We start from the raw sequence: 23928 nt of genomic DNA, 5'->3' as shown, positions 1-23928 counted from the left end.
TTGAAATTTTTGTAAAACACTCCCAGGTACGTTAGGATGTACTTGAGCATTAGAGATAGCGTCTGTGAGATGCAGAATGGCAGTATCTTGGACTTTTTGATTGCTGGTTAACAAAGCAGCCTGTTCTTTCATTGCAGTTTGGAAAGACTCTCTTTCCTTTTGAGCATTTTCATTCTGTTGCTCTAACACTAATTGTAAGTGTCTCTGTCCTTCTGCTAGTTGGGTTATCATATCCTTTACAGTTATAGGTTGCGGCATCTTATTTCAGATATCCCACTGTAATAGTTTTTACTTTTATCAGCAAGGACGGTAGGGAAAAGGTCACTTGTACTGTATTAGCACTCTCTAAGTGGAAACATACTTCTCCCAAAACAGTCTCTAATTGGTTAGTATTTATTTCTCACAGTCCAGACAGTTGGAGTGTATCACTATACAAAATGAAAAGAGAACTTTGAGGTCCCGGCACACCGTCCTAGTATATAGTCTTGCAGGGTAGATTCTCCTCTTGTAACTGCACTGCTTCCACACTGTGATCCTGGCCGGTGCTTCCCAAAAGGCAAACAGAGAAAAGAAAGGACACTACAGTCACTGTCTGTCTGTTTTGTCACTAGAATATAGTGTGCTTCCCATCACCATGAAAAAGGTCACTACAAGTAGAGTGATAAAAAAGGTGCTTATTGGGAAAGGTCAAAGGTACAGGTACAGGATTCTTGGGTCAAGGGTATGCCAGACATTCAAAAGCAAGTGCCCTTATTTACGCCAAAACCCCCAAAAACCCTTTCCCCCCAACCTCCTCCTCCACCCTTCCCTCCACGTCACTTGCCTGGGGCTACGATCCCCTTGGACCGTAGCATTGGGTATCTCGGTGTCCTGTGGCCTCAGGGAACTACCGGATACGAGCGCGTTGTATTTTGGAGGATTCCCCTCCAGTAGCGTCGCGTCGACCTTCTGGGACGTCTCTGCTGGTTCCTCTGCTTTCACCGCCACTCTGCTGTGTCCAATTCCGGGGCTCTCTTCCGCGTCCTTCTCTGCTCCCGCCGCCTCGCAATCCCCTCCTGATCTCTCCCACCGGAAGTAACCGTCGTGCGTCTCCTCCCGTCATCCGTCCTCACTCTCTTCCCTCTGCGAGGCTGGTCCGCTGATCGCCGCATAAAAGGGCGCCCAGCCGGGCGCCATCTTGAAATCCTCGGCTATTCTATGTTCTGGCCAGCCCCTACCACATTGCCTCTCTTCTTGGGATGGACGATCGGGCCATTCTGATACAGGGTACCTGGATAAGTAGTCCACATTCCCTTGAGTTTTCCTGGCATGTGTAAAGTCTGAAAGGAAAAAGGTTGTAATGCCAGGAACCATCTTAAGACTTTAGCGTTGGTATCCTTATTAGTGGCTAACCATGTCAATGGGGCATGATCTGTTACCAGGAAGAAGGTACGTCCAAACAAGTAGTACTGTAAGGATTCCATAGCCCATTTTATGGCAAGGCATTCTTTCTCCATTGTAGCATATCTGGTTTCTCTTGGAAACAGTTTCCTGCTTAAGAATAGTACTGGCTTAAGTATGCCTTGGGAATCTGGTTGGGATAGTACTGCTCCCAGCCCCCTGTCTGAAGCGTCTGTTTGTAGTACAAATGACTTCTTGTAGTCAGGACAAGTCAACACTGGAGCATGACATAATAACGTTTTTAAGGCCTTAAAACTCTTCTCTTGTGATTGGCCCCACTTAATTTTAGCTCTGAAAGGTTTATCTCTTAGTAAATCTGTAAGGGGGCTTGCCACTTCTGATAGTTGGGGAATACATCTCCTATAGTACCCCACTAATCCTAAAAAAGCTCTCACTTCTCTTCTCGTGGTTAGTTCAGGGATTTTTTGAATCGCTTCTAACTTATTTATTTGTGGTTTAAGGGTTCCCTCACTGATAGTATACCCTAAATAATTGATCTGATCAGTTCCCAATGTGGTTTTCTTTGGGTTCATGGTCAACCCCGCCTGATTCAGTGTTTCAAAAAAGTTCTTAAGGTGTTCTAAATGAGTCTTCCAGTCGGGACTGTATACTAAAATATCGTCTAAATATGCGACAGCATATTTTTGATGTGCTCGCAGTAGAATATCTATAAGTCTTTGAAAAGTAGCCGGAGCTCCATGGAGTCCAAACGGCATGACTTTAAATTGATATAACCCGGATGATGTTGAAAAGGCTGTCTTTTCCTGAGCTGACTGGGTTAGGGGAATTTGCCAATAGCCTTTGGTTAAATCAATGGTAGACATGACCCGAGCCTCCCCCAATCTTTCTATCAATTCATCCACTCGGGGCATGGGGTAATTGTCAAATTTGGAATGAGCGTTCACTTGACTGAAGTCTATGCAAAAACGAATACTTCCATCCGGTTTGGGCACTAACACTATGGGAGAGCGCCAGTTACTCTTAGAAGGTACAGTTATTCCTGCCTGAAGCATCTTTTCAATCTCTTGTTCTACTGCCTCTCTTCTAGCCTCAGGAATTCGGTATGGCTTGACAATAACCACCTTTCCTGGCTGGATTATAATGTCATAGGCCACTAGAGATGTCCATCCCAGGTTGCCTGAGCTAAGCCCGGGATACTGTTCCAATATTTGCGTTAACTGTTGTTTTTGCTCAAGCGATAACTTAGTTCCCATGTTCGGTATCTCTTCTTTCTCATTAACACCAAAACTCTGGGGCAAGTCTAATGTTTTGTGAACGGTTACATGATTAATTGTTTGAATTACATTCTGGTCCTGGGGCATAGCATTGGGTTCCTCCCATTTCTTAAATAGGTTAATGTGATATGTTTGCCCTATTTTGTTAGTATGAGGTACAGCAACTCTATAGGAAACTGGAGTTACTTTTTGTTTTACCGTATAGAGTCCTTGCCATGTTGCTAACAACTTCTTATCAGAGGAGGGAAGAAGTATTAAGACCTTGTCCCCTACCGTTAATTCCATCATGTGGCTAGTGCGATCATACTGTGTTTTCTGTCTGGCTTGGGCCTTCTCCATATTCTGATGGACAGCGTCCCACAGACTAGCTAGTGTTTCTTTTAAGGTCTGCACGTATCCCAGTAAGGGTTTGCCCTCATCTTCCTCCTCTGTCCACTGTTCAGCTGCCATGTCTAATAAAGTGTGAGGTTTCCTCCCAAATAGAAGCTCAAAAGGAGAAAAGCCTGTCGACTTCTGTTCATGAGTTCGAATGGCAAAGAGCACTAAGGGTAGCTTCCTGTCCCAATCTTTTCCTGTTTCTCCTATTAGTTTCTTGAGTATACTTTTAATAGTTTTGTTGTACCTTTCCACCAGACCATCCGTCTGGGGGTGGTACACTGCCGTTCGAATTTGATGAATTCCTAAAACTTTACACACTTCTTTCATCAGTTTGGCCATGAAAGGAGTCCCCTGGTCTGTTAATAGTTCTGCAGGAAAACCTACTTGAGAAAAAGAAAGATACCATAGCTTGTGGGACTGCCACCGTAGTCATACTGGTGAGAGGAATAGCCTCTGGGTATCTGGTGGCATAATCTACCAGAACCAATATGTATTGGTGTCCCCTAGCTGAGGGAAGTAAGGGTCCTACTAGATCCATTCCGACCCGTTGAAAAGAAAAATCTATAATTGGTAAAGGATACAATGGTACCTTTCTGTCTTTAGAAGGATTCACCAACTGACATTGTGGACAGGCAGCGCAGAACATGGCCGTCTCTCGATACACCCCCGGCCAATAGAACCTCTCTAACTGATACTTCAATGTCAGTTCTTGCCCGTAATGACCTCCTCCTGCCTTGGTGTGTGCTAACTGCAATACTTGTTCCCTGAAGGCTATTGGTACTAACAACTGCTCAATTTTACTCCCCTGTCTTTCACTGACTCTGTATAGCAACCCTCTTTTTACAAAAAAATATGGTCCTACCTTCTCTGACTTGAACTCCTGCACTTGATTCCAGGCATTCTTAAGGGTGCTGTCATCTTTCTGGTCTGCACGAAAACTCTGAGTCGGAGTATTGCCATTTTCTGGAGAAAAGAGTAGACATGAGGCAATATTTTGACAGGCAGAAGTATATCTGTCCTTGTCCCTTCTTTTCTCATTTTTAGACTTCTTTTCCCTATCTCTAGAACTAGTTATACTTTCACCAGAAAAGGGAGCTTCTTGTAACCAGTCTATTTCCTCTTCCTGATTAGATACTGCTGTCAGATATTCATGAAACCGGGGTAAGTCAGTACCTAGCAGAATGTTTTCGGGTAATGTGGGGACTACTCCTACCTTCCTTACTTGAGGATATCCATCTATCTCTAGTAACACTTCCGCTAAGGGGTATTCTTTAACGTCCCCATGTACACATCAAACTAAAACTGTCTCTTCTTCATAAATAGAGTGTAAGGGAACTAAGTCCTGTGCTACTACTGTGTGATGACAACCCGTATCTAGTAAAGCCTCAATGTTTTTTCCATTGAGACGGATGGTCTTCTTATACCTTCTCCTAGGAATTCCAGTTACCAGTACTCTTCCTCTCGTCCACCCCACCTCCATGGGCTCCGTATTGTCATTGTTTAAAGGACAGTTGCGTGAAATGTGCCCCCACTCTGCACATCTAAAACACTGGGGTCCCATATTAACTGGACTAGTAACCTTTGGAAATGTTATAGGGCTAGTTCTGAGCGCAGAGAAGGACCGTTTCTCTCCACACTCCGTGGAAGTTCTCTGAGTAGGTTTTGGAAAACTAATAGGGGTTCTGCCTGTGGGGACTTTAAAATCAGGAGATCGATGATATGCAAAAGCCAGTTCAATGGCCGACTGTGTTGTGAGTCCCGGATGTTGCTTTAGCCATGCTCTTGTGTTATTAGGTAGGGCCTCCAGATATTGTTCTAGAAAAATCCGTTCAGTAACCTCTTGAGGTAACGAAGCATGAGGTTGGAGCCACCGATTCCCCAGGTCTCTAACCCGATAGTATAAGGCCCGTGGATTGTCCCCCGTGACCCATTTCTCTTTTCGAAAGCGGGCCCGGTAATACTCATGGTCGCAACCCAATCTCTCTAAAATTGCTTTCTTTATCTCTTGATATGGGGTTACTCCAGCTGGGTTGGCAGCTTGGTATGCTGCCTGTAATTCTCCAGACAGTAATGGTGCGATATACTGACCCCATCGCTCGGGAGGCCAAGTAGCAGTGGCAGCTACTCGTTCAAAGTTAGTGAAAAAGAAATCCGGATCTTCCCCTTCTTGAAATTTTTGTAAAACACTCCCAGGTACGTTAGGATGTACTCGAGCATTAGAGATAGCGTCTGTGAGATGCAGAATGGCAGTATCTTGGACTTTTTGATTGCTGGTTAACAAAGCAGCCTGTTCTTTCATTGCAGTTTGGAAAGACTCTCTTTCCTTTTGAGCATTCTCATTCTGTTGCTCTAACACTAATTGTAAGTGTCTCTGTCCTTCTGCTAGTTGGGTTATCATATCCTTTACAGTTATAGGTTGCGTCATCTTATTTCAGATATCCCACTTCTTACACCACTGTAATAGTTTTTACTTTTATCAGCAAGGGCGGTAGGGAAAAGGTCACTTGTACTGTATTAGCACTCTCTAAGTGGAAACATACTTCTCCCACAACAGTCTCTAATTGGTTAGTATTTATTTCTCACAGTCCAGACAGTTGGAGTGTATCACTATACAAAATGAAGAGAGAACTTTGAGGTCCTGGCACACCGTCCTAGTATATAGTCTTGAAGGGTAGATTCTCCTCTTGTAACTGCACTGCTTCCACACTGTGATCCTGGCCGGTGCTTCCCAAAAGGCAAACAGAGAAAAGAAAGGACACTACAGTCACTGCCTGTCTGTTTTATCACTAGAATATAGTGTGCTTCCCATCACCATGAAAAAGGTCACTACAAGTAGAGTGATAAAAAAGGTGCTTATTGGGAAAGGTACAGGTACAGGATTCTTGGGTCAAGGGTATGTCAGACATTCAAAAGCAAGTGCCCTTATTTACGCCAAAACCCCCAAAAACCCTTTCCCCCCAACCTCCTCCTCCACCCTTCCCTCCACGTCACTTGCCTGGGGCTACGATCCCCTTGGACCGTAGCATTGGGTATCTCGGTGTCCTGTGGCCTCAGGGAACTACCGGATACGAGCGCGTTGTATTTCGGAGGCTTCCCCTCCTGTAGCGTCGCGTCAACCTTCTGGGACGTCTCTGCTGGTTCCTCTGCTTTCACCGCCACTCTGCTGTGTCCAATTCCGGGGCTCTCTTCCACGTCCTTCTCTGCTCCCGCCGCCTCGCAATCCCCTCCTGATCTCTCCCACCGGAAGTAACCGTCGTGCGTCTCCTCCCGTCATCCGTCCTCACTCTCTTCCCTCTGCGAGGCTGGTCCGCTGATCGCCGCATCAAAGGGCGCCCAGCCGGGCACCATCTTGAAGTCCTCGGCTATTCTATGTTCTGGCCAGCCCAAACCACAACCACCTCACATATATTTAGCAACACATGATTATCTGATTTATTGTTTCTCAGATGTACAAGCACATAGAACAAGGGATTTAGGCAGACACAATCATATAATCTCAAACTAAGCATGGGCTCACCATGATTTCTCCATGTGAAACCATTGGTGATTGTGGTTTTCCTTTTGATTGGGCTAGTTGTGACGAATGTGTTGTAGCTGACTGACCATCCAATCAAATTCTAAAACAATGCCCCATGTCTTACAACCTTACCAATAACACAAAATATAGAATTATTTTAAGGATAAACGACCTATTGAAGTCCTTACAGTGGCATTACAAACCAAGTATGATACATTGTAAATACTATGACAGCCCTACTGCTGATCAATATTCAATTCCATGCACTAAGATCAAGCAACACCTATTTAGTTCCTGTAGTTTTATCTATATCATTATAGAAAACTGAAAAGATTTGTATTATCTGAGCAGGTCAATAGTCCTATTCTTAGAACTTTTTTTTGGTAGGTTGTAGTTCGTAAATAAGGAATAGTTATTATTGAATTGGCAAAATATCATAGTCAAAATATTGAAGAGGTAAGTGCATATAGGTAAGTGTTAGTTTACCATACAGAACATCACATCGACTCCCCTTGACAAGACATATTTGTATCCTCAAGGTATGTAAATGTAGAGTTGAGGATAGGAAACATATAAATATATATATATATATATATATTCACAGAAAAAACCATAGGTTATAGACCATATATAGTTAGGAATTTGCATTTACAAAACCTTGAAAATTCACTGAAAAAACCATAGGTTATAGACCATATATAGTTAGGGATTAGCATTTAAAAAACCTTATTTTACTCGCACAAAACCATTGAAATTCCATATATAGTTAGATGCACTAACTATATATCGCGGACCCGCAATCTACTGCTAATGATGTCACATATTACATCATTCATGACATGGTCAGTGACATCACTGATGACATCACTGATGACATCTCAAATGACATCACTGATGACATCACTGATGACAACACCCAGTGACTGTATGTTTCTGTAAAGTTAAAATATGTCTTACATATTGAAGAATGAGTGGATGTATAAGTGTCTGGATGAAGGATTTAGTAGGTGCATGACTGACTGTATGAGAGAATGATTAAATGTGTCTCACTGAGTGCATGGGTTAGTGATTAAAGTGTCTTAATTTGGCAATCATTATTTATGTTCTTCTGTAAACTGCTGCATGTTTAAATCAGTAGCTATATCATTAACTATATGGGTTATTGAATGGTTGCCCAAGTATTTGTATGGGAGACTGAGTATGTGTGTGGGTGGCTGGGAGGTGTATAACTCTGTGCATAGATGTGTGAGCAGTTGATTCCCTAGGTGTATGGGTTCAAAAGTGCATGTAGAAACAGCTGTATGGACAGTTGACTGTGTGCATGAGTATATTGGTGAGTGAATGGATATCTCAGTTCTACATGTTAAAGTAAGTACATATGTAAAACACACTCCATGTGAGAGTTGACATATATAAATAACTGAACATAAGAGCCAGTGAATGTGAGAGTGGCTGTATGAATCATTGTGAACTTGTATCAAGGATTGTATAAGAGAGTAAATATGTGTTAGTATATGTTTGAATAAGTAAGGTGTGTATAACTGTATAGTTGAGGAAATGGAGGTGGGATTGATTCTTTGCATGACTGACTAGGTGTGTGGGTAACTCCATGGATGTGTGACAGTCTGTGAGTGCCTGTTTACACTGAGTGTATCTAAGGTTATATTAGAGTCTGAAGATGTATTATCACATAAATGATATCATCAGTGATGTAATCAGTAATGTCAAATGAGATGTCAGTGATGTCATTTGAGATGTCATCAGTGATGTCATCAGTGATGTCATTTGAGATGTCATCAGTGATGTCATCAGTGATGTCACTGACCATGTCATGAATGATGTAATATGTGACATCATTAGCAGTAGATTGCGGGTCCGCGATATATAGTTAGTGCATCTAACTATATATGGAATTTCAATGGTTTTGTGCGAGTAAAATAAGGTTTTTTAAATGCTAATCCCTAACTATATATGGTCTATAACCTATGGTTTTTTCAGTGAATTTTCAAGGTTTTGTAAATGCAAATTCCTAACTATATATGGTCTATAACCTATGGTTTTTTCTGTGAATTTCATTGGTTTTTTAAAAGCTAATATCTATAGCTGTAAAATATATTCTTTATTAAGTGACGTATCACGTAGCCCGTGAGACGCCTCAGGATGCATCGCATAACCGTGACGTATCGTCTCTGCAGCGCAAACCAAACCCAAAACGTAAGCACGCCAGAACACGCTTAAAGATATATATATATTTTTTTAACCTTAATTAGACAAAATCCACACGTGCACATATCATAAACGTTCAAAAAACACAATATGTCTGACTCCCGTTACGCTGCCGGTTAGCTGCCCGGTTAACGTACCAGGAAGCACCTTTACCGCGAAAAATCGCAATTTTTTTTTTCACCCCCCATGGAACTTTAATAGCCCCCTCATCAATCCTAGGGGTTCAGGAGGGGTTTGCCTTACCCCTTTCATTCATTTACACCTTTTTTTTTTCCACCTCTTGTCTCTCGATCCCACAGAGAGACAAGATGGCGGCCGCTCCAGACTGTTTACAATGATAACAGCCAATCAGCTTCTCCTCAGACTCCCGTTACACTGCTGGTTAGCTGCCCGGTTCGCGTACCAAGACGCGTCTCTACGGCGAAAAAAACGAAATTTTTTTTTTTTTTTTCTGGGCCCAGCGTGGCTCTATAATATCCCCTCATCAATCCTAGGGGGTCAGAAGGGGTCTACCTTACCCCTTTCCTTCATTTCCCCCTTTGTTTTGGCCTCCTCTTGTCTCTCGATCCTACCGAGAGACAAGATGGCGGCAGCTCCGGACTGTTTACAATGTTGACAGCCAATCAGCTACTCGTCAGACTCCCGTTACACTGCCAGTTAGCTTCCCGGTTAGCTGCCCGGTTCGCGTACCAAGACGCGTCTCTACGGCGAAAAAATCGGATTTTTTTTTTTTTTTTTTTTTGGGGCCCAGCGTGACTCTATAATATCCCCTCATCAATCCTAGGGGATCAGAAGGGGTCTACCTTGCCCCCTTTCCTTCAATTCCCCCTTTGTTTTGGCCTCCTCTTGTCTCTCGATCCTACCGAGAGACAAGATGGCGGCCGCGCCGGACTGTTTAGAATGTTGACAGACACCGGAGAGCCAATCAGCTTCGCTTCGCAAAGTTCCGATACGCGAAAAGTAAGCGGACCGGAGCGCAGCCCGGAGCGCTGTTACAGATATATATCTTGTTTTAAACGTTAATTTCTCAAAATTCACTGAAGCACATATATTGAGACCTAGCAAAGGCACATCGGGCTAACAGTCCCTACAATTTTGCCAAGTTTCGTGGAAATCCATTCAGCCGTTCGGGCTAAAAGTGAGTCCAACCGCCCTATGGAAATTAACATGGGAAAAACGCGTTTTGGGACCCCCCTTTTTTCTCGGCCCCCCCTTGACGAACCCCCCCCAAATTTCCAGGAGCTACTCAGAAACAAAATGTGCCATTTTCCTGAAAATTTCAGCCAATTCCGTCCACAAACGCCAAAGTTATTAGACATAGAATTTTCAGAAATCCCATAGGGAAAAAATCCTAACTATATATACCTACTGGCTATCGCCAGTAGGTAATATATATATATATATATATATATATATATATATATATATATATATATATATATATATATATATATATATATATATATATATATATCATATCCCATGTAAAAGGCAGACAGCTTCTAACAATATGCTGGAATGCTTGCTTTTTTTTACTTAGCTGTGTAAAGTAGATGCTTTAGCCTTAGAATGTTTGTAACATTCTCATTCATGCCTCAGTACCTTTCTTTGCACTTTGTAGGCATTCTCGGATGGATTTTTTTCAACTTAACCTCATCATTGCTACAGCACATTCCCGTGCTTTGCTGCAATTTTAAAAATCCCTTGTTATGTGACAAGGTCAACTTGTCATAAGCACAGCGCAGGTAACACCCATGACGAGTTGACCTTGTCACAAGCATCGAAGGGGTTAATATATTTGGTCATTATGATTAAAATCTAGATGTTGTAATAAACATTGTGCATTAACAATAAAGTTAATATAGAAGAGCTATGCTATATTTCACTACTAAACAGGCAGCCCCAAGTGTAGTTAACTTTCAGACAACAGGGTCATGATTTGAATGGTGCAGCAAGGACAGTGGCACAGAACTCAAAAATTGTCAGAACTCCTCTAGACACCTAACATTTCAATATTTTATTACTGTACACACATTCACAATTGCAGTTACCTTGCAGTTAGGAGGGACTTGATTTAAATGATATAGCAGGTGCAGTGGCACCGGTCCAAAAAGTTGTCAGAACTCCTCTGCTCATCTAATATTGCTATATTTTACTACTAAACAGGCAGTCACAATTGCTGTTACCTTGCAATTGAAAGGGGCTTGATTTGAATGGTGCAGCAGGTGCTGTGGCTCTCGGCACAAAAGCTCTAGGGACCCCACTAAACTGGGATTATTGCTAAATTTGACTAATAAACAAGACAGTCACAAGTGCATTTATTTAGAAGGCAATAGAGTCATGTTTTGAATGTGGTAGCAGGTGGAGTAGTACCAGTGCCAAAAGCTCTAGCCACCCCACTAAACACCTAATATTGCTATATTTGACTAATAAACAGGCACTCACAATTGCAGTTCGTTGCAGACAACAGGGTCATGATTTGAATGGTACAGCAGATGCAGTGGCACCGGCCCCAAAGTTTTTCAGAATTCCTCCAAACACCTAATATTGCTATATTATACTCCTATTCAGCTAGAATCAATTGCAGTTATCTTGCAGTTAAAAGGGGCTTGGTTTGAATAGTGCAGCAGGTGCAGGGGCATCAAGGCCAACACCTCTAGGGACCCCACTAAACACAGAATATTGCTAAATTTTAGTATGAAACAGGCAGTCACAAGCACAGTTATCTAGCAGGCATTAGGGGGATGAATTCAATGGTGCTGCAGGTCCAGTGGCACCGGGGTCATAAGTTGTCAGAACTCCTCTAAACACTAAATATTGCTATATTTATCTATTAAATAAGCAGTCACAAGTGAAGTTACCTTGCAGGCACTGGAGTCATGATTTAAATGGTGCAGCAGGTGCAGTGGCACCGGGATGAAAAGTTGTAAGAACTCCTGTAAACACTAAATATTGCTATATTCAACTATCAAATAAGCAGTCACAAGTGAAGTTACCTTGAAGGCACTGGAGTCACGATTTTAAGGATGCAGCAGGTGAAGTGACACTGGGTCCCAAATTTCCAGAAAACACAATATTGGAATATTTTAATACTAAACAGACAGTCATATGTGCAGTTACCTTACAAGCAATAGGGTGATGATTTGAATGGTGCTGCGGGTGCAGTGGCACAGGGGCCAAAAGTTGAAAGAACTCAATCAATCAATCAGCGCTATTCACCTGTGAGGGTCTCAAGGCGCTGAGGGTGGGGTACACAGATCTGTTTAGCCAAAGAGCCAGGTCTTTAGGGTCTTCCTGAATCTGTTTAGGGAGGGGGCGCGTCTGATATCTGCTGGTAGCTCGTTCCAGGACTTGTCTGCAATGTGAGAAAAGGATCTTCCGCCTGCTCTGGCTCTGGGGATGCGCTGGGTTTTGGCTAGTGCAAGGTTGGAAGATCAGAAGTTTCCTTTCGGTACGTGGAAGTTGATTCTGTCGTTGAGATATTTGGGTTTGTTGTTGTGTGGGCATTTGTAGGCATGAGTGAAGATTTTAAAAGGGACTCTTTCTCCACGGGGAGCCAGTGGAGACTTTGTCAGTGTTGACTGATGTGTTTGTGTCGGGGGATGCCGATGACTAGTCTGGTGGCGGTGTTCTGTATTGCCTGGGGTTTGCGAAGTAAGGACTTGTTGATGCCGGCATAGAGTGCGTTTCCAAAGTCCAATCTGTTGGTGATGAGTGGGTGGGTGACTGTCTTCCTTGACTCTGGGAGATGCACTTGAAGGTCTTGCCGAGGATGCAGAGGGTGTTGAAGCAGTTGGAGGTGACTGCGCTGACCTGTCGGTTCGTGGTGAGTGATGAGTCGAGTACGATGCCGAGGTTCTTGGCGTGGTCTGAGGGGTAGGTGGGCTTCTGAGGGCAGTCGGCCACCAGGTGCTATCCCATGCAGAAGGGGTGTTACTGTGGACCTGGACTTCTATCTTCTCGGCATTGCACAGCAACAGGCAGCTGTTGGTAATCCAGACTGCGACGTCTTGCATTCCTTTCTGGAAGTTAAGATTGGCAGTTGTGGGGTCTTTGGTGAGGGAGAGTATGAGCTTGGTGTCGTTGGCGTAGGATACGATGTTGAGGCCGTGTTGTCGGACGATGGCTGCGAGGGGGCCATGTAGATGTTGTAGAGGGTGGGGCTCAGGGATGAACCCTGTGGGACTCCCAAGGTGATTTTCGCGGGGTCAAAGAGAAAGGGTGGGAGTCTTATCCTTTGGCTTCTTCCAGTGAGGAATGATCGGATCCAGTACAGGGCTGTTCTTTGTATGCCTGTGTTGTGTAGTCTGGCGACTAGTGTGTGGTGGGAGACGGTATTGAATGCCGCTGATAGGTCTAGTAGTATGAGGGCTGTGGAGTGGCCTTGGTCTAGGATGGTGGGGATGTCATCTGTGGTGGCAAGTAGGGCAGTCGCTCTGCTGTGGTTGCTTCGGAATCCGGGCTGGGATGGGTCAAGGAAGGCGTTCTCTTCAATGAATTGTGTCAGTTTCCTGTTGGCTGTTTTCTCTGCAACTTTGGCTTTGATGGGGAGGAGCGAGATGGGCCGATAGTTCTTGAGGTTGGTGGGGTCAGCTGTGGGCTTCTTGAGCAGAAGTCTGACTTCTGCGCGCTTCCAGTCATCTGGGGAGGTGCTTGTTTTGAAGGTGGTGTTGATGGTGCGTGGTAGTTCGGGTGCGATAGCGGCCGCAGCTCTGAGATAGATGTGGGGGGCAGGGGTCCGTGGGGGCCCCAAGTGGATGCTTTTCATGGTTGAGGCGGTGTCTTTGGCCGTGATTGCTGTCCAATTGGAGATGGTGTTTCTGGGGGGGGGGCGTCTGTGGCAATAGGTTCCAAGCTTGTCGCAGAGGTCTTGGGATGGGGTGATGTCTGTGGCTTTGCTGCATGGGTTGGTGAATTTTTTAATGACACTGAAAAGTTCCTTGGAGTTGGTGGAGTTGGCCAGGATTTTGTTGTGGATGAAGTTCCTCTTGGTGGCTCTGATCTGGTTGTGGTAGTCCGTCATGGCGTGTGGTTTTCGGTTGTCTTGGTGTTTCTCCAGTTCTTCTCCAGGTGTCTGCAGGTGCCTCTGGCTTCTTGGAGAGTGGTGATGAACCAGGCGGATTTTCTGGGGCGTTGTCTGTCAGGGTTGCGTAGTGGGGAAAGCTCGTCTGCGCAGTCGAAGATCCAGGTGTGGAGTTCTCTGACAGCGTTGTTTGCGTCGGGTGCCCAGGTGTGGTTGTCTCAGGTGAGGGTGGAGTAAAGTGGTCCCTGGGGATGCGCCAGTTAACATAAATCTGCCCCTAAGTGTTTAGACAGAAAGGACAGTTGGTGATCTTCAAGTATGAGGTGGTGGTTCTGAACAAAAAGAAAAGCATTATGTAACAGAAGTATTGAAGGGTATTAGAGTGAACGAGGCGCAAGGTTTGGAGCACTGCACAGTAAGCACTTAGGGGCAGATTTATGAGGCCGTTGCGCCTCTTTGCGCCGCAATTGCATCACTTTATTTGACGCAACTGCGGCACAAACAATGCGCCCTATTTACAACGTGACGCATCTAGGAGATGTGTCACGTTGTAAAGCACTGCGCCATAAGGAGGCGTTCCTGCGCAGGGGGGGGGGCGTTCCTGCGCAGGAACGCCTCCTGAAAGTGGCTGAGTGAAATCTATGAGATTTCACTCAGTCACTTTCAGGGCAATACTGCGTCAAAACCCTGCGCCTGCTTGAAGCAGGCGTAGGTCTTGACGCAGCATTGTGCAGATGGTGTACCCCCGAGCCTTGCTGGAGCTGCGTCGCGCTTGCGACGCAACTCCAGCAATGCGCCACATTTCCGGCACAGATGCGTCACGCATCTGTGCCGTTTTTGCACCATGGTGCGCCGCATTATAAATGCGGCACACCATGGGTGGCGGAGCTGTGGCGCACTGTGGCGCACGTTAACTGGCGCATCCCTGGGGATGCGCCAGTTAACATAAATCTGCCCCTTAGTAAGGATAGAAAGGGAATTAGGATAGCCAGCTGGGTGAACCACTGCGAGGATTTTTTTGTACCCGAAGAAAAATCTATTTTTTTTCTGTCCCTGGCACTCCTTCAGCCTCGTCAGTGCTACGAAATCTGCTGCTTGTAGGGAAATGTGGTGCACCAGTGCAAGTGGTGTATTCTACAGCTGTCTTTTATTGCCATATCTTAAAAGCAGCCCTAGTGTAAGGGGAGAATGTAAAGAAGATATCTTCAATCCAGGTTATATAGTTGAAGTAAGTCTTTATTAGTCAGAAGTGAAGAGACCTCCAGCTCCTTCCACAGCTTCCTCTGTACTGTCTGCTATTCACATCATAACATTCTAACCTCCTAGCAACATCCCCACAATTCCAAGAAGCATAGATCCCAACAGAGAGTTAATGGCAGTGCATTGTTTGAGATGTTGCTGATTGGTTGGTTGGAGGATTTGGATCAGCCGAAGCCGCTGCAGGTATGATAGAAGGAAGAAGAGATAAACGAAAATCCACAGTAGCACCACGGTCCAAAGTTTTCACCTGGGCCCCTTTGTGCAAAGTAAGCAAAATGTCTGGATGCAACTCCGGACAAAACAAGAGAACAATTTGGAAATATTGACTCCCAAATATTTCCTATTCAGATTTTAGTCAGAGCCTAAACCCCACCCAGAATTGCTGACTCCATGGTATGTTTGCAGATAGTCATCAACCCACTTTTAAAGGGCACCTTGGATGTAAATGGCGAGTGAAGGTGGCCTATGGAGGATATTGTGGTGTTTGTGCTACAAAGGTTTATGAAGCAAAGTAGTATTTTTTTCATTAGTTTGCAGATTTGAAATTGGGAACCCTGGCTAAGAGAGATCAATATGATACATTACTAAAAAATAGGTCTAAACACCAAAGATGTGTGCTCTGTTTATGAGGAAGAGGAATGGTCTCATTAGTGTAGCAATTGATCGGGATATTCAGTTAGTTTCTAGGCATCAACAGTTACAAGTGAAGTGTGAATCTACTAATGGTCGGACTGCAAAAAAAATGGGCTCGGGCACCATAAAAATTTGCCCCGTTCTCTAACCAGGCGGCTAACAAAGAATGGTCTACATTTGCAAATCGGGGGCCTCATTTATGAGGCAGTGCGTCACTTTTACGCCGCCGGTGCATCACTTTTTGTGACGCACCAGCAGCGTAAAAAATGTGCCTTGTTGCACCACATTTACAAAGTGACGCATCTTGGTAGATGCGTCACTTTGTAAACCCCTGCGCTACATTATACCTACGCCAGGTATAATGTATGCAGGGGGGGCGTTCTGACGCAAGAAAGGGTCCTAAAAGTGACGCAGTGAAATCTATAAGATTTCACTGCGTCACTTCTAGGACACAAATGCGACAATTTCTTACGCCTGCCTCACAGCAGGCGTAAGACTGACGCCTGTGAAAGGACACATTGCTGGAGTTGCGTCACTTTTGTGACACATCCAGCGTCACTTTTGTGACACACTCCAGCAATGGTCACTTTTGCGCCAAACAGATACGTCAGAAATACTGACGTATCTGTAACTCCTTGCGCCATGATGCGTCATACTGTAAATATGATGCATCATTGGTGTCGCAAGGAGGGCGCCTCGCTGTTTTCACGCAGCGATGCGTCACTTTTCATAAATGAGGCCCCGGTCATTTTTAAACTTGTAAAGACACGCTGTTTTCTATTTTGCAAGGCAATCGCGACTGCATACATTTGTGTATGTTGCAGGCAATATTGTGGGAATATTAGGGAAATCAACAATAAAAAACACCCACCTTGCCATAAAGCAGGGCCACAAACTGCTAACAAACCAACCCACTCCCTGTCCAGTCAGGCCTGGTTATCGGGCACTGCCTGATTGCCCTACAGGTCCGTTCGGCCCTAAATAAATCCATGTCTGGTTTCAAGTCTGTATTTCTTACAATCCAGGAATTAGCTCTTGCTTCGTTTTATATTATCAGATGGATTCTCTCATAAACCGTGGTTTAACCGAGGAGATTGAATGTGAATCGCTTCCTGCTCATGAACGTAGGAAAGCATTTTTTCACTTAGAAAAGCTGCGCGCTGAACAAAGCTTACCTAAAAGAAAGACAAGTTATCAACCGCGCCTTGGCAATTACTTGCGTGTATTGCTTATCTCTGAACCCTGAACCGTGACTTTCCATTCTCTGAAACAGGAACACCCTCCAAGAAGATCCAGAACTGGCTACAGGACTGCCGGTAAGTTGAAAAAGCTATGAATTGGCTGTAAATATGAATATAACCGAGTTCGGGGTTTTAAAATACCGAAAAAAGCCTTGATGGCACTTAATAAAGTGGGAGACTTTAGAATAAAGTAATTGGCAATACAAACAAATAGAAAAGGTTGATAAGGGCGTAATAACTACGGATTGGTTAAATTAATTTTCCTCTTGCTAGGTCAAGTTGTGCTAAGTGCATACTCTTCACAACTTTTCAAAATGCCTAGGTTGTGAAGTTCGCCCCCATATTATAAGTTATGCATGCCCTCGCAATTTCTAATATTCAGATTTAATTTATAGTTCGCTCGGCCACAAGCTGCTGTTGGTCTCACAAAACATTTGTTTCTGTGAAAAATTGCCTTTTTTCATTTAGCAAAATCAGTGTGAATTTTTTAAAACCCTCTCCCCTCCACAATATCAATCTATATCTTTATAAAATAGAACTAACAATACAAAAGCTCATAATCAGCAATTATTGAATTGTGTAATTCATTGCGGTTTGCAAACTTAACTTTGCAGGGTATTTTGTCTCCCTCTCTTTGGGGCATTATTTTTAACTGCAATATCGTTTGGCTGCAACTCAAAGATTTTTTTGCACAAAGCCTATTCCTTTTTTTGGATTGATTGTTGCAAGTCTTTTTTATTACCAATATATGCAGCGGTGGCTCACAGAGGGAGTGCTGCGGGGTGGCGGGGTGGGGGTAATAGTTGTCGCGAACATACGACAGAACGGAGTAAAGTAAGTAAATAAATAAATACAACTATTTTACCTTGCGCGCGCTGCATCACCAACTCCGCAAGAAAACATGAATAGCAAGCACAAGCGGCTGCTCGCGCTCGTTATATATGCTCTTGGGGTAGGATTATCACTCAATTTACCCTACGGCATTTAACACTATTTTCTTATCACAAAACACCCCGCTCGCTTGCATCCAAAAGGAGCGCCAAAAGGCATTTTGCGCCATGAAATAGCGCTAAATGTGCTGTTGGGATACAATTTTCCCTCCATCTCACTCCTTGCATCTAGTGCTATTTACTAAGTGCAAAATGCACCCTCACATCCAGAACATAAATAGTAAGTGAGAGCGGCCCCTTGCGGTCTCTAAATGTGCCCTTACTGTAGGATTGTTCTTCTCGTAATTACTCTTCCTTACATGAGCAGGCATAAGTGTATTATTTTCTGTAACACGGAATTAAAAAAAATACCCCGATTATGCCAGAGTAATTAAAATTACACCTGGGCCTAGTGTAAACGAAATTTCAAAGAAAATATTTATGCAGTTGAGTGTGTAGAACTTTCTGTGATGTTGAGACTAGGTGGATGGAGTGGCACATACATTAAATGGTAATTATGCGTTTTTAGTTTTAGTGTGGGAAGTTATTTGTATTTTTGAGAGGGTTTGAGATTGAGTATAGCAGCAGTTGACTTATTATGGCCATGAGTTGTAATTAGACATTTTACAAGGAAATTGCAAATTAGGTATGAAAACTTGTTTTTGTTGAAATTGCATATTTGGGCAAAAGCAACTGGCCGTGTCTTGCCTACAGGCAAAGGCTAGTTGTAATAATAACGTTTTACATCCCTCCATCTTTCCCAATGTACGGTGTGTGTGTGTGTGGAACAATGCTGGGGCGATAAGCCATGTACAACTCCCCCTGCTGGGCAAAGTGGCGTTATAACAAATCCCTATCACCCCAAAAAAAGGAAGACACAAGACTAATGGCACCCTGTACTTTTTAGTGTACGTCCCTGCCTTGGTCAATACATATTAAGAATTTCACCACATAGTGCGGCAATGAAGACAAGATCATCTATGGACTTGCATGTGAACCTTAACTCTCTAATATAAAAATCTAACCCTTGGAATAATACCTCTATGATTCAGTCCAAGGCTTCTCAAGCTGTAGTTCTGAATACTTGTTGACTTTTCATAAATGTTTACCTTTGCTTAACATCTTTTTTATTTAATTAGTGTTTTATGCAAATCTGTCTCTATTCACTCATACACACACATATTTACTGTTTCACTGAAAAAAAGAAACGTTAACGTGACATTATTGTTGGGTATGGTAACAAGATTTTAGCTTCAGTTAACAAACAAGCAGAAAGGAAAAAAGATGAATAAACATGAAAGTGAAGTTATAGTTAGGTTTTGAGATAAGGTAAAAACCTAAAAACTTACCAGTAGTAGTTTACTGAGCTAACAATAACTTGTAGCCCTAACATGCACTGCTCATTACCTCCCATATTATATCACACATGAAATGTTAAATGGCATCACCGATGACATCACTGATCTCAAATGACATTATTGATGGCTTCACTGATAACAACATAGCCATATACAGCATAGAGTTATTGACTGTGCACATGTAGCTCCATGGCATGGAAAATCATAAGCTATGGATGCAAGTGAGTTTGGGTATGTTTAAAGTTATATGTTGCACAGTTTACAAATCACTTCTATTGAGAGTGCAAGAAGTACTCCAAGGTAAACATGGTAAAGGTTGAGTACACCTGATGTGGGTTGCAGAGGTATGTTTCAAAGTAGGTTGTGGCTTAAAGCTAAAGTTTGTTTCAAAATATCAGCGAGAAGGGCAAAAGTTTCTGTTGGCAATAGATTATCTACTTAACCACTTGACCGCAGTGCGAATTCCACTGTAGGGCTGGCGGAATAATGAGTCGGCGGGGTTAGGACAGTCCGCGGACGGCCTTCACATACGCCCACTGTGACGTCGGACGGCCAGGGGCCTTCCGAAGCATGGAAGGGGTAAAGGATATCTGGGCATAGGCCCATGTTAAATCGTTGTAATACAGCACTACAGACACATTCTATATATATGTGGCCATTTATAAGAAATGGATGTTTATTTTTAGAACTTTGCTAAAGATTTTGAGGAATTGCAGATTGTTCAAAATGTAGCGTATAGGTGTATCCCCCTTTGAGGTGGTTTATCTCAAACTGCTGTTATTAGCATGGCTCTGAGGTAATGTAGCTTTATGCCCATCTCAGGAATGTGTATTTTTCTGAAATATTAAGGGTTGTCAATAGCATCTGGCAGCGGGAAATGTATAACTGTTAACCTCTTGATGTAAAATTAGCAAATGTGTAGTGTGTTCGCTTATTTCAAGTTGACAAACGCACCATGCTATCCAAGCCCCTACCCTTGGACATGTGCAATAAGGTGTTCAGTGCGGGAGGGCCTCTGGCAAGGTTCTGCAACAAACCACAAAGCAGCGGGTCAATCCCCACAGTGCACACGTCCAAGGGCCAGGCCTGACCTCCAACCCAGTCTAGAGCCTAACCCTCTGCAAGTTCCCAACCTGGAATTTTCTTCTCCCTTTTAAAAAATGGTACCATGGTACTACAGTGGCACCTGCCACACAAGGTTCGATCCCATGATTCTATGGTACAGAGTAAGGATCCCAGAGGAAGCTTGCATTGTGCTGCGATATCATGGGGTGGAAGCTGGGGCAGCTTCTCCCAAAGGAGTACGATTGAACCTCACAGGAGGGCCATGCTGGATGGGTACTGTGGTACCTACAGCCAGAATTTGTTTTCTATTTTAGCCTTTAAGGCCTGGCCCTCTCTGAGTTCCCTCCACAATTGGCTGGGGGTCATGGTGCACCCTCTATATCCTATTTAAAAATAGTTTTTTAATGACACAGTAAATGAGTCCTGTAATGGAAGCCCCAAAGCTTACTGCAGAGTTGCGGTCAGCTATTCGGATCACTTGGCACCACAGAATCAACACTGTTTCCATAGTACCTAAATGGTTGAGGAAGACAAAGTACTCTCAGCTAATTAGAAGGCCTAATTTTTTCACATTTTCTGTACGGCAGGACTCCAGCTGGAATTACCATCCATATATACCTAACTTTTTATCCCCTTAATGCCAACCTGAGCATTTCTTTAATGACTAATTTCTCAAAATTGGCTCAATGGATTTACACCAAATTATAAAAAAAACACTGTCTGAGAAAAGTTCTAATTTCCTGCCACATTTGGTGTAACTCCATTCAGCCATTTTTTCTGTATCAGCAAGCAAAGGTTTTCAGTAGCAATTAACGTGGGCAATAAATGTTTAGGACCCCTCTATTTTTCTTTCCCTCCATTTAAAAGATCTGCAATAAACTTTCTATGAAGAAGCTGAGGTCTATGAACTTTAAAAAAAAAGGATTTGTGCAACTGGCACAGTTTTGCAATGGAACAATGGTATTTGTAGGGCAGATGCACAGCTTGTGTTGACTGTCTTTACAGTTTTATCTCTTTTATAGGTGCTCCATAAGTGACGTTGAGTGTCCTATGGCGTCTTAACAATATGAATCATGAGTAGAACCAGTTGATCACTAGTTCTATCCTTATGTGCACACTGTCATTCTTCAGAAGAACAGAGGATTCGTAAAGTTCAGGATGTTTTAGTTGGTTGTAATTCCAAAGAATAATTTGCAAAAGTTTTCCAAACGTAAACATTATATATGCATTTTGTTCATATTTTTCAACATATGACAAAGTCTTTCAAATGATTCCAACGCATTTCGGGCTAGTGTTTAAGCCCTTCATCAGGGAAAAGACGTTGTAAAAATAAAACATAAGGAACAGACTCTCAGTATGCCTCTTGTGAAGTATGTAATAGGTGGGGTATGTGGTGTCCTAGGAAGGGATCGTGATTAATGTTGAGTGTGTAGTTAGGGGATCACCTCAAGAAACCTCCATTCCCAAGTGTGTGAATACAAGAAGAAAGAATCTGGAATCTCTTACATGTCACTTAATGGCTGGGTAACCGTGGTTAATGCTGTGGATAAAAAACGAAAAACGAAAGAGCATATGATGTACTCGAATATGTGTAAATGCCTAAGCTATGTCCGTAGTTAGCAAATGTGGGTTGGGTAACTAACCTGAAAAGGTCGCAGAGTTGTGAACGCGGTCATTATCCTTTCGTAAACGCCGGTCGGACGTATCCGCCATTGACCGCGTTTCGTAAACATAAGTCTTCCGCTCACGTGATTGGTTAGCACGGACAAAAGACTTGGACCAGGGTGCCTGTTCGGCGAATGTTAATAACATATCAGATAATAAATGTCCTGGTGAGGTATGTTGGGTAGTGCCCTACGGGTGTGTGTTTAAATACGAATGAAGAAAAAATAAGTAAAGTGAATACAAAAGGATGGAGCGCGGTAATGCAAACAAAAAAAAAAAAAAAATGTGGTGGGGATCGAACCTGTGAGGGTTCGTATGGTACGTCGGAGTCTTAGTGTTGAGAGCTAGGGGATTGGATCAGGTGTGGAAGCGGGGTGGAGGTGGGGATATCATGTTGAAACACGGGTTTCTAAAGACATATATGTGGAGGGAGAGTGTTCAAATGTAACTAATACACATGAAAAATCGCAGGCATTTACTAGATTGACTGTGGAGCAATTTCATAGATAACAAAACATTTCTATTCTATCGTTAAGACCAAATGGCTTATGAGTAGAGAGTTTTTGTATCCAGACGTTTTCTCTCTGGAGTAGGAATTTAGTATTGTCTCTACCTTCGATTTTGGTGATGGTTTCCACAGTGATAAACTTCATTTGGGAAATGTTGTGTTTTTGTTCAATGAAGTGGGTTGCCACTGCGGACTTTTCATTTTTCAGACGAATATTGGATTTATGTTCAGTAAGTCTGACTTTGATTTTGCGCTCGGTTTTTCCAATGTATAGTTTGCCACATGGGCATTTGAGAGCATATATGACGTTGCTGGAGTCGCACGTGGCGTTAACTCGTAGTTTTATTTCATGTCCTTTCATAGGGTGATTAATTTTGTTACCCTTTATGATATTGTTGCAGTTTCCACAGTTGTGGCATGGTTTAGTACCTGTGAATATAGTTGTGGCTGTAGGTTTGTATTGTAGTAGTACACCTAAGTTACGTGCTCTTGTAAAAGCGAACACAGGGGGTTCTGCGAAAATGTGGTCGAAATCATGTTCAAGGTTAAGCAGTGACCAGTGTTGAAGTATGATTTTCTTGAATTTGACACTGGATGTGGAATATTTTGAGACTACCACAATGCGGTTTTGCTGTTTCTTTTGGGTTGGTTGTAACAGTTTATTTCTGTCGATATTTGAAATCTTTTGCTTGGATTCCTCAATAATGGCTTTAGGGTACCCTCTTTTGTGAAATTTGGTTGCTATTTCCTCAATTCTTTGTTCAGCTTTATGTGGGTCCGACGTTATTCTTTTAACGCGTGCCATCTGTGAGAAAGGAAGATGTTTTTTGAGATTGGGTTCATGGAAGCTTGTATAGTGAAGCATATTGTTTCTGTCCGTGGGTTTTGTAAATAGATTTGTTTCAAAACCTGGTTGGCTGATGGAAACTGTCACATCAAGGAAATTTATTGATTTGTCTGATATTTCCCAGGTCAGTTGGATTCGTTCGTCGATTTTATTGAATTCGCTTAGAGCCATTTGTAGTTCTTCCTTAGTGTTCTTCCAAATGATGACTATATCATCAATGTAACGGATTAGAAGTTTCAGGTTGTCTGTCCATTTCTTGTTACCAAAAATGTGAGTCTCCTCGTAGTTCTGCATAAAAATATTGGCGTATACCGGCGCCGCCGAATTGCCACTTTGCCATTCCTACAAGTTGTTGGTACCATGTATCTTGATATGTAAAATAGCTTTGATAAAGTGTGAAAAGCATGAGCTCCATCAGAAATGTTTGAAAAGGTATATCCAGATTGGTGTTTAGTAGGGCCTGTTCATATGCTTATATCCCCAAAGAATGGGGTATGTTAGTATACAGTGAGCGTACATCAGCGGTGCACAGTATTAGGGATTCTTCAGTATTGAAAGTTACGTTTTGTAGTATGGATATGAAATGAGTGGTATCTTTAATCT

General features: G+C 43.0%; 1 protein-coding gene across 4 annotated transcripts in view; it reads left to right on the top strand.

Moving 5' to 3' along the window:
• TESPA1 (thymocyte expressed, positive selection associated 1) overlaps window positions 1–23928 on the top strand; it is a 434050-nt gene that overhangs the window by 252452 nt on the left and 157670 nt on the right. For all 4 annotated transcript variants that reach the window (XM_086964621.1, XM_086964612.1, XM_086964631.1 and 1 more), the window contains exon 3: window positions 16986–17028. In XM_086964621.1, the coding sequence (XP_086820747.1) occupies window positions 16986–17028 (43 nt within the window). The remainder of the gene's footprint in view (window positions 1–16985; window positions 17029–23928) is intronic.

The sequence above is a fragment of the Lissotriton vulgaris genome, chromosome 1_1 (genome assembly GCF_964263255.1).
Source record: "Lissotriton vulgaris chromosome 1_1, aLisVul1.2, whole genome shotgun sequence".
NCBI lineage: Eukaryota > Metazoa > Chordata > Amphibia > Caudata > Salamandridae > Lissotriton > Lissotriton vulgaris.
The sequence above is the reverse complement of the archived record's forward strand: the minus strand, read 5'-3'. Positions and strand labels throughout refer to the sequence as shown.